The sequence below is a fragment of the Cnephaeus nilssonii genome, assembly GCF_951640355.1.
Source record: "Cnephaeus nilssonii genome assembly, chromosome: 7".
Classification (NCBI taxonomy): Eukaryota; Metazoa; Chordata; class Mammalia; order Chiroptera; family Vespertilionidae; genus Cnephaeus; species Cnephaeus nilssonii.
This window is the reverse complement of record NC_137078.1, coordinates 62027987-62039998: the sequence shown is the minus strand read 5'-3', so window position 1 is coordinate 62039998 and position 12012 is coordinate 62027987. Positions and strand designations below refer to the sequence as shown.

At 43.5% G+C, this 12012-nt stretch overlaps 1 protein-coding gene across 1 annotated transcript in view; it reads right to left on the bottom strand.

Annotated features, from left to right (window-relative positions):
- LOC307102523 (uncharacterized protein C1orf87) overlaps positions 1 to 12012 on the bottom strand; it is a gene marked incomplete at both ends in the record, with an annotated part of 74045 nt that overhangs the window by 33131 nt on the left and 28902 nt on the right. Inside the window, 2 exons of the mRNA XM_079776118.1 lie at positions 1171 to 1268; positions 9723 to 9912. Coding sequence (XP_079632244.1) covers positions 1171 to 1268; positions 9723 to 9912 — 288 coding nt within the window. The remainder of the gene's footprint in view (positions 1 to 1170; positions 1269 to 9722; positions 9913 to 12012) is intronic.

Here is a 12012-nt window from a genome sequence, read left to right as displayed (position 1 = left end):
TTCCTTTAGAAGTTTGTTCTTGGATATAGTTAAGTAAGTTGGAAACAGTTTACTCATTTTAAGCTTTATTAGGATTTATAAGATTTGTTAATTTGTCCTCACTATAGCACCATATCCTTATGATGACTCCACTCAATGCCACATGTGTTCCTTTCCAATTTGTGAAAATATGAACTATTCCCAGCCCTGTGTGAGATCTAAGCATTTTCCCACCTTTTTCTTTTGTTTTTTCTTTCTCTGGACTTGGGTAGTTTCCTCAAATGCACACATTGGCCAGTTCTCACATGAAGACTCTAGGGCAACTCTTGGGAAAACTCCAGAAAGAACTCTCTGGGGATCTCTCCTCTCTGCTACCCTGTACTGTGCCTTCTAACCTCCTTGGCCTTCCTGAACTCCACAGGAAGTAGAGTACAATATTACCTGAATTTTCTATATGAGGAAACCATGATTTAGAGAGATTTTTCTCTTTAGCTCAAGAAAAATTCTGGACTAAGTTTAGTTTCCCCTGTGTTGTTCAATAAGGCGAGCTCACCTCACTTTATTTTTCTCTATCAGGAATCACTGCTCTGTGCTGCCTCTTGTCTAGTATCTGAAAACCATTCCTCCATATAGTTTGTCCTATCTTTTAGTTGTTCAAAGTAAAATGGTAAATTTGATTATTGATAGTTGATAATGGCTGGAAATGGAAGTTCAGTGCTTTTGTTTTTCTCTGGCTAAGTAAAGCATTTGGCCTTAACACATTGAGGCTGGGAATAGTTTATATTTTCACAAATCGGAAAGTGTTTGGCCTTAACACTTTGCGAATCACGAGAATTCTCGCTTCATATTACACAGTGTTTAACGAAGTATCATACTTTCAAAAGATATTAGCTTGTAAGAACATGTAATAAATAACTTCAAAATGCAATGGTTATTTAATTTTAAAGCGTGCCTTTAACATTTATGTAAAATGTGTTTTGTACTCCTTCAATAGAAACCTATCTGGCCACTAGGTAAAGCTAGCAATAAAACTACTAGTCCACAATGTGTTTTAATATAAGCAAACATTTCTTAACTCTGTCTTTAGGTAATGAAATTGATAGTTTCACACATAAAACTTCTAATTTAGAGACGGATCTCTGTGTTTGGTATCCTGTGAATAGAGGATTATGAATAAAAATATCAACTTACTTTATTTCATTTTGGTAAGCCAGATCTTGATGGTTGAGCAATGTTTCCAGAAAGCTCAAAGTCAGATATAATCCATGTTTCCCACAGATGGCCCTGACCTGCACATAAAAAGGATGTTGTCACTGTAATGAAATTAAAAATTAAAACCTATATGATTTTGACAAAGAATTAATACCCCAGAGTGCACTATGTTTACCATTAGGATATCATTCAAGACAAGAATGTCCAACTAAATGCTCAGCAACAGCAAGATTTTATTTGGTTGATACAGAGTATAGTTCATTACCCAGAAGTCACTGAACTTTAAAATTCTGATCTTACATATTTGTCAGCCACAGAATTGGTGGTCAAGTCCTAGAAATTATATACTTACTAGGAGCCCAGCACGCAAATTTGCGCGGCACCGCCCACCCACCTGCAGCCTTTGCCTTGACACCCGGACCTGTTCACGCAGAGCTCCAGTGCGCCTGGCCCAGCCCCCAAACCCTCTGGCCTTCTCTGGCCGCTTCAAGCCCCGCCCTCAGTCCCTCGAGTTGTCTCAGGCTGGTCCCGCCTTTTCTGGGCGCCTCCCCACTTCTGCCCCCTCTCCGGAGCAATGCAGTGGCTGCACCCCGTCATGGCACCAGAGGAGAGCATGGAAGCCTCCTGCCTGCTGCACTGTGCTCCTTTCCTTGGTAGGTGGGCCACGGGGCACTCAGAGTGCGAGTTGTGGGTGGCGAAGGACTGGTGACGGGGGCGCTATGGGCTCTCACCCCTGCCCTCCCAGGCACAGGATGGTCCCGCCTCCTCCAGGTGCCTCCCTGCTTCTGCCACATCTTTGGAGCAATGCCCCAGATAATATGCTAATGTCCTGGTCATTACCCATTATGGCATCCCGACCATTAGCATATTAGCTCTTTATTAGTATAGACTAGAGGCCCGGTGCACAAAATTTGTGCACGGGGGTGCAGGGGGGGGGTGTCCCTCAGCCCTGTCTTGGCCTGCAAAGACGCCAGCATCCCTCACCCCGGCCTCTAGCCAGAGGTTCCTCCTCTCCTTCTGCACAGCCTCTGGGAAGATGCTTGTCCTGGGGCCTCCTCAGGGCCCTGGCCCATGATGCCCTGCAGTTCATGTACTCGGGGGCTTGGGCTTTCAGGTCTGGCTTCCTCATCTGGCATGGTGAGCATCAGCTGCCATGGGAGCCTTGCCTTAGGAGTCACCCCCTTAGACCATACTACTTGCGAGTGTGTGTGGGGGGATGGCCTCAGTGGCAGTGATTTGATGTCTGTAGCATGCCCGCTGACACCCACCACCACAGCGCCACACTGGTCCCGTCTGGATGCTGGCAGGGGGCTTCCAGTCTGCGACTGGGGCTGATGGGTTACAACTGGGGGCTGCAGGTGGAGGACCCCAGCACCCATAGGGCTGTCAGCATCAGGAACTGGAAAGATCCATTTTTCTGGTTCCTCCCCTGCCACGTGGATGCTGAGCTCCGGGCCCCAAAGGCCCATTCACTCCCGCTGCACGGCCGGCTGGGCCGGGGACGTGGGCGCATGGCCCCGGAGGCCTGTTCACTCCTGCTGCACGGCCAGCCGGGGCGGGGACATGGGCGCGCGGTGCCGGGGGTCCTTTAACTCCCGCCGCACAGCCGGCCAGGGCAGGGGTGCGTGTGCACGGCCCCAGAGGCCCGTTTACTCCCACTGCATGGCCCGCTGGGCCGCAGCACAGCCATGGCGCAGACACCGAGCTCGCGCCGCCCCTGGTGATGCGAGCTCAGCGTCCTGCCAGCCCCATTTGGTCCCTGCTCAGCAGCGCAACGGCCGATCGCAAGTCCCCGCCCCCCGCTCCTCCCACCGGCCCAATCGGCTACCCTGGCCACCCCAAGTACTGCCCCCCGTGCCTCCCGGCCCAATCGCGGGCATAGCGGAGGTACAGTCAATTTGCATATTACCATTTTATTATGTAGGATTATATAGGTAAATTGCAAAATGTTTTTGCACATCTACTTTGATTTACAAAACAAGCTTGTTGTATTTGCATGGTTAATATTGCCTGTACTTTATATATGAGGAAACCAAGATTTAGAGAGATTAAGTGACATTTTCAATGTCACATAAATCATGGAACTTAATCTAGAAACCAGATGTTCAATAAATTACTTGTTGGACGAATGAATGAAGTGTCACTGCAGTTTCCTATGTACTTAGTATTCTGAGTCTAGTTGACAAACCAATTCAGTTCTCAACTTGGTGGGTGGGTGATACTTAGATTCAAACATGTCAAACTTTTAGGGGTGCGATAGCATATGTTGTATGGTTAGCATAATGTTTAAGCATATAGATTTTGGAATAAAACAGGACTTATTCTGAACACCCAATCTGCTGCCTGTTATCTGTGTGACCTTAGGAAGGTTAGGGGCAATCAGGCCAGGAGGGGAGGGCAGTTGGGGGCGAGCAGGCAGGCTTAACCTTGCTATGCTCAGTTACTGCATCTACTAAATAAGACTAATGTTTTCTACTTCCCAGGATTCTGTGAAGATTACACGAGAAAATAAGCAGTTAGAATAGTGCCCGGCTTTCGGTAGACATTGAATTAATATCTGTTGAATATAGAAAAGAAGGAAGGGAGAGAAGAAGAAGAAAAAGGGAAAGAGAGAAGAGGAAAGGAAAGAAGTAGCAAGAGAAAGAACAAGAAAGAGGGACAGAGGAAAGGAGAGAGAATGGAAAGAAGGAAGGAAGGGACAAAGAATAAAGAAAAGAAATGTTGAATTTAGTGTTAAATAGTAGCTACTATTATTATTTTGAGAACAATTTCAGTATAATAAGTGCATCAAGCATGCCTTTCTATTCCGATCTGGTTTTTTAACATCATGGGGCTTTGCTGACTCTGGAGAGACTGCTCCTCTCAGGGCTAGCCAATTCCTAGATAAAGTAATGGACTGGCAGGAAAGTGTTCCCCTCATATGCAAACCAACCACCTCCTTCATTGGGCTCTCAGCTTGAGCCACTGTTTCCCTGCCCTTGTCACCCCAGGGCCAAGTACCGCATAAATCAGAACAGAACCTATGGCACAGGGTCCAAATTATTCAATCTAGTCAACCCTAAATCTAGTTACCCTGTCTTGCTCATTCCACAATGAAGGACTTGCCCACATATCCCCTGATAGCCTCTGGTGCTCCCCCATGTGACCTGGGGGGGGGGGTGCCATGCCCCTTCCTCTTGGGAACTATGAGTACCACACTAGTTTTTCAATGGCAATCATCTCCTGATCTGTTGGTCTGACCATACCTGAATGATAATAAAAACCAGACTTAAACAGAAACAAGAAGATAATTTTCATTTGTCTATATGGAAGGAAACTAACAACAAATCTAGATTTGAAACTTGCAAGCATTACTTACTAGATGTAGAGAGAGGAGTTGTATCAGGGACGCTTAACAGCAAAAACAAACAAACAAAAACAAATAACACACACACACACACACACACACACACACACACACACACACAAGATCGATTTGAAACATGAAAAAACAGCTAAGAGTTGGCTAGGAGAAGAAGGGGTTGGGGAGAATCCAGGCAGAAGAAAAGCATTGTAAATAATGGGTGAGATAGAGCATGGTGCTTTTTAGAGACTGAATGTATTTTGACATTATTCACTCTCTAGTTTTATACCCCTTTCCATGCTGAGCTGTAATTATCTGTTCACTAGAGCTTCTCTACAAAACAGTGGTGTACTGAGGACTGGAATTGTGTTTCATTCATTTTCTTATCACCACTGCCTAGCACACAGTTAAAAAATAAAAGAGCAATAATTATTGAGTAAATGAATACATGGATGAATGAGGAAGTGAATGAATGAGTTGAAGATACTGAATAGTGGAGTGTGCATGGGCAGAAGTTAGTAAAGAATAAATTTTGAGAGGTAGAAATTAGTCACATTATTCCATTTTACTCCATAAATAAGAATTGATTCATAGTTATGATTACAGCATATTATTGTATTTTTATTTTACTTTTTGGAAGGAGGAAGAAAGGGAGGGAAGCATTGGTATGAGGGAGAAACATCAATTCATTGCCTCCCATACCCCAGCCTCCAACCCGCGTTGGAACCTATAACCTGGCATATTTCCTGACCAGGAATCAAACTCACCACCTTCTGGTATATGAGATGATGCTCCAACCAACTGAGCTACACTGGCCAGGGCATATTTTGAAACATCAATATTAAAAGGTTATTCTAAAAACAGTTTATTTACTGCTGGCAATATTGAATTATGCTCCAGGCTAAAATGAGCGGCAGATTGGAAATAGTACGTCAGGGTTCCTAGAAGCAGAATGATTGATAGCTGCTAAGAACTGACTGCTGACAGCTGTAGAGGAGTAACAGAAATATCTACCAGGACATCCTGGCAGTTTAGTGTTATTCAGAATTATTATTAAAATCCTTTAAAGCATAGATATTAAAAGGATGACCCTTGTTCAATAAGAAAGTGATTATGTGAAGTTTCTTCTGTTTAATCAGGGATTTTTAAAAATCAAATGGAAATAAAGTATCTCTTATTTAGAAACTGACACGTGAAATAAATGTTCATTTCCCCAAAATCCTCATTGAAAGAGTGGTGCACAGATGCCCTCAACTTCCTCTCTTCCTATTTGCTTCATTTGCATTTTACCCCATCACAATGGATGCTTAAACTGTGTTTACCAAGCCACTAGTCACCTCCATAGTTTCAAATTTAATGAATACTTCTCATTCCTAATTATCGATGACAGCATGCGATATGGCTTATCTCTTGGCTTCTTGACCACTCCCACGTGTCTTTTGATTATTTTTCATCTCCTTTGTTATCTTCTTCTTGTCTACCTATTCCTCAACAATGAGTATCTTCCTCACCCTTCCCATCTCACTTTTCGTTGTGTCCCTAGTAACCCTAACTGCTCACATGGCTTCAGCTCCGTATTGAAGAGTCTTAAATCATTTTTTAGTTTTAATCTCTAAACCTAGGTCAACATGTTCAAAACTGAACTCATTATCCCTTCCTATACCCATCAACTTTTCTGTTTCCTGTCTCAGAGAATGGTACCACCAGCCATCAAGTTACCAAAGCCAGAACCTCGGGAGCCATTTTTGATTCTTCCTAATTCAGGCCCCCATTCAAATAGTCATCAAGAACTACTTTGTACTTCCTTAATAGCTCCATCCCTCCTGTTAACTTCCTTGGTTTAAACCCTCATAATTTCTTGCTTGAATTACTGGACCAGCCTTTTAAAGATCTATCTGCCTCTAATTCTCCATATTCTATTAGAATGCTCTTTTCAAATTCCAAATTTTATCATATCATTCACTTGTTTAATATCCTTTGATGATTCCTCTGAGCCTTCAGGATAAAATTTACACTCCTTAGGAACGTCATAAATTAGCGCCTACTTCCCATTCTGGCATCATTTGAGCAGCATCTCCCACCATCCCCAGCTGCCATACATTCACTATGTGCTGCTTCTACATAGAATTAACCATGCTCTCTCTCTCTCATTTCAGGGCCATTTCTCATTGCTCCTTTTACCTAGAACACCTTTCTGAATCCTCCCTCTGTTTCTTCCTCCAGTTCTTTGCCAAATTAAGCTATCCCCCAAGATTTAGTATTTGCATCTTCTGTGGAGAGTTTCTGGATTAGGCTAGGTTGGAGTTTCTTCTCTGTGCTCAGTGTTATGGCCATTGCTGCATTTGTTATACAGAACTGTGACATGTTTAAAAATGTCACCTTTCCACTGAGCTCCCGAAATTGTAATAGTCTGTTGCCCTCAGCCTTATCACAGTTCCCAGAACACATTGAGTGAATAACATGTTGAATGCAAGTATAGAATAAACATGCCATTTTGATCAGAAAGATGGCTGCTGAACTGGAAGAAGGAAGGATTTGAAGTTAGTAGAAATAATTTTATAATTTTAGGGCAAAGTGTACTGATACAGAAACAACAAGCTACCAAAGAGGAGCTGACAAACTGCAGAAGACTGTCACTAGCTAAACTAGTGTCATAGTGTCTTGTCACCAGAACAAACTTCATATTCACAAAGCCAGGGTTCCCTCAGTAATGGGACTCCCTGTTGATGGTAATGAGGAAGTTGCATGAAAATGAAGCAGAGTAATTAGAAGGACAGCCACCTGCGTTCTAGCTAACTCCTCCTGGTAGGGAGGTCTGGGAGTAGTTTGGGATGTAGAGTGGGAAGAGAATGAGTTCATGAGATGAAGAATGAATAAAAGTTATGTATAAAAAGGGTTAAACTGAGCCTATGTGCTTGGGAGCATCTTAGTTTATAAAGACCCACTGAACCTACTTGGGTAATGATCAAGGTGGTTAATAAATGTACGTGGATCCATGATGCCTCAGCAGTCCTTCCAGAAGCCATCATTGTATTAAAGACGTGCTAGAGGAACAGGATGAGTGAGTGCGTAGGATGAAGATGATAGGTAGTTGATATGTTTTCATACTGCTCTCTGACAATGATCAAAATTTCATTGATTTGAGTGACAAGACTCATATTACCCTTCAAGACTGCATTTATTTATCGGAGAGGCTAGCGATCATTTGTGAACCCTCTGAAATGTTGGCTGCGAGGAGGGGCCTCAGCACCCCACCTCTGTCTAGCCCAGGGTGCAGAGATTTTACGAGAAACTCAAGGAGGTCTGTGATTCTCTGCACTGTGACTCTCTGACATCAAGGAGATTTAGTACTGGTCAAAAAGAAAACCCCTTCTAATCAGATGGCTCTTCCCAGGCCACTCTGAAGTCCTGTGTCCTGAAATAAAGATGCTCAGCTGGAACTCCTGCCTTCCGTATCCAATATCCCTTGGGCTTCAATTTGTCTCACGTCCTGGGGAAACAGAATTGTGTCTTACATGCCTCCCGGAACTGTACTATACTTTGAGTGAGTTCCAGATGTCTTGAGAGATGCCAGATGGCTCACGAGAGGCAGACCAGCTTTCAGGAAAATGTGTCCCATTTCCTTGGATATGAACCATGAATTTAAGCTTGCAGGGCCAGCTGTGGGGGGAGAAGTTCAAGGCCCGCTCTGCCTGCCCGTGCTCAGGTATCATGCAGTGTGCTAAGTGCCTTCACATACTTATCTTGTTTAACAACAGACAGGAGGCAGACATCTGGAACCCAGTGTTTCCAGATGAAAAACCTGAGAATCAAAGAGGTTAAGCAAATTTACTTTGATTTTCAAGTCATTTATGTTCCACTCTAAGAGTATCATCTGAGAACATTTGAGTGTCACTGATGCTGTTATGTAGTTTCTAATAACAAAGAATTGGTGCTTCTTAATCTATTCCTACTGATCTACTCCTGAGCATTAAAAAAGTGTGTGTAGGATGTGTGGAATCCCCCATAGTATCCTCTCTATCTTTCTAGTAAAACATGCATGAAAGTGTAACACACACACACACACACACACACACACACACACACACGAACTTTGCCTTTGCATGCTTCGTTGACTGTATAAATGAAAGCACAGAGCAAGCTACTTCTGTGCCAGAATAAGATCCCACTTTCAGCATATTGTGTCCTTGCTTCCTTAGCAAGTATCACTTGTTCTTTAAAATTCTCTGCTCTCAATTTTAACCCCTATTTACCTATATGAAAGGTATTTTTAAATTTTTCCAATGGGACTCACACCCTGCCCCCTGCTGTAATTTTCAATTCCTTCTATTTCTCTACTCCTCTGGAATTCTAACTTTTGTGTACTGAGCTCAATGGAACCTTCCAGATAGCTTCTGCCTAATGGCGTGCGGATTCTAGCTCTTAATTTTCAGTTTGTCTCTATACTTTGAATGCCGCCTCTGCCACTTGCTAACTGAGGGCCTTGGGTGACTCCTGAGGCTCAGTTTTTAAAACATATTAAACGGGTTCTAACAACTACTTAGATTTTGTATTTTCAGTGTTAGGTGAGATGATGTAAGTAAAGCATTTAGCGCGGGACGTGGCACTTGGTGAGAACACCGGCAAGCTTGGTGGTGACGCGTTGGTGTTAAAGGAATTGTAGCCTTTGTGGTAATTATTATTGTGCCTGTATCCTAGGTAGCCTCATGACTGGGGTTTATGATTCTGGATCTTTTTCCATAAAACACATCTGCACTGTTAACTAACACTCCCAAAAACAGCACACTCAGCTCTATCAGCAAGAAGTCGCACCAGTCCCTACAATGTGCTGTTCCTAAGGAATGGATACCACATGCTGACCTCCCGGAAGCTGGGGAGGGTGTGAGGAATGGACATTTGGCCTTGGCAAACACTTGTTTTTCACTGTGAAATATTATTTGGGTATTGCTATATTATTCCATATTGTTGACACAAAATATAGCTAAATATAAGTAATTCCTGGATCAAGGCTGCACATTTCACAATTCCTTTTCTGTTTTGTTTCTCTCCTCTCTGGCACAGAAAACAAAACACTGTGCGATATAATCCACAGGCAGAACACAGATCATAACTGGGCCTTCTTACTACAGACCCAAAGCTCCAGGGTAGACTTTTAGGGTTGAACAGATCTGAAATCTAATTTCGTTACCTTGGGTGGGGACAGGAAGCCAGACAACGCGTGGTCTTCTTTTCGAAAACTCCGACGGAGGCTCTCTAGGTTGAGCTTGCCGTTGGCTGCGCTGAGTGCCAGCTTTAGGATCTCCAGCAGGCTGCTGGCCACTTCTGACGGCGAGTCGGCGTGTTGAGGGGCAGCGCTGCTTGGAGGGGCAGGGGAAAGTCTGTGAAAAGGTGAACCCCTCAAGGAAGTCGCTGTGTATTGCATACTGTGTCTCTCACCTGCGTTACACACCTTCTAAGTCCTGGGAACCTGGTCATGGGACTGCATGTGGCGACTTCACAGATTCACTCAAATCTGTTCCATTCTAGGGAGGAGGAACCCACCCATTCGACTAGAATATGGACCAAATTTGTAATCTTGCCAGGTTGAGAGAAAAAAAAAAATTAGAGGTGTCCATGGTAGTTTACTTTACCCACTTCTTACTTTTTTTTGAGCCCAGATAATCAAATTTCCTAACGGTACATGTCACAAGCAAAGCAAGGCAGACCCTGGCAGATCCCTGTGACCTGTAGAGGAGGAAATCCTGACCTGGGCGAACTTCCTGCATTATCCTTGACTCTGCTCTTTGTAGCTGGAAAACCCAGAAAAGTTTGGGAGTAATTACGTATTTACCAGATGGAATGCAAATGTATGTAATTATTCAGGCAGTTTAGCAAACTGGCTTTTGATACTTTCCATAACAGGTGAAAATTACCAGAGTGATAAAGTGTCAGAGTCATTTATTTTATGAAAGTAGTTTGAGGTGTTTACGTACTAGTATTTCACTTTCAAAAGTATGTATCCTTCCAGACCTGGCCAAACTATTTTCTCAGCAGGGAAACGTTTCCTATTTTCCGTTGTCTCAGCTTCAGTGCCACTTTTCTAGAGGGACATTCTATGACACCCCCCAACTCCTACTCATGTAAATTCGTTTATTTACCTTGGTGTGCTGGTAAATCTAACAACCAGCTCTTCAAGAGAAAGCCCTAATTTGGAGCATTACTGATTTTTGTGGTGTGAATACTCCCACCATGGCTGGTTTCAGGCTACCAAGATAATGTCACTGAATGGGAATTGATGCACACAGTAGGCCCTCAGGATGCTCCAGCACCCCCTGCTGGATAAACTTTTTTTAAAAATTAAATTTATTGGGCTGGCATTGGTTAATAGATTCGACCCACATTTTATGAAGCAATCTACTAGGGAAATCTTCTTGCTCCGTAAGATGTGGGTAGAGTCTGTTTTGTTCCTTACTATTTCTGGGAGATGTGGTACAGTACCTGCAATGGATTATTTTTAGATGTATTTAACTTTCCAAAAGGTCATATGGATCTTCCTTTTGCTCTTACTTGAGCTTTGACACCAAACTATGCCTTTCTGAATTACTTAACAATAGCTAATATTTTCCAAAAGTTTGGTACAGAAAAGGAGGAAAAGTGTCTATTTGTCTTTGTCTTTGTGTTGGTCACCCACTTTCCTTGTTCAGGGCGTTCCCCAGCCCGGGAGTCTGCCTCTCAATCCGGCCAAGGATCATGCCAGCTATTTGCGTTCCCAGCCTCTCTTTGCTGCTTAGGGCACATGGCCTTGTCAATCAGAAGTATCTGTCCCAGATTTGAATAAGAAGTTTTTCTTTCTTTCTTCTTTTCTTTCAATGCCAGTTTCTGGGGGTGGGAATTCGTGGGGCTCTGGCCCCCATCTCTGTACACTGGGTCCTAAACTGGCAGGTGTTGTATGGAACCCATTTACTGCAGCTGGTGGGGTTTCTTAGGAAACCTGCTACAGGAGTGGATTTCATCTGGTCCCATTAGTGATGCTGGCGGCTTTTAAAACATCACAGAGCTGCCTCATTTAAAGCTCTACCTGCAGAACACACGAGGGTATTTTCCTGAGCAGCACATTAATGAACACGGAGCCTGGGTTCATTACAGGCCATTTGTCCTGCGCCTCTACATACACACTACCTGGTTCATGTAAACAGCGCCTTCTGTGATGAGTTCAAAATGATCTCTTCAGGCCCCATTTTTATAGGGTAGAAATCCAGATGTCCCTGCACATGAAGTGATGCAAGCTCTTTGGATAATGGGAGGTGGCAATTACATCCAACAAGCATTTACTGAGCATCTCCTATGTGCTGGGAACTATGCTAGGCCTGTGCTAGACACTGAGTGGGCCAGGACAGACACTATTCCTAACCTCAAATGTCAAATAAGTAATTACCAGGACAATGTCTGTTGTGAAGGGAGACGTCTATGCCACCACACAGCAAAGAGACATAACCTAG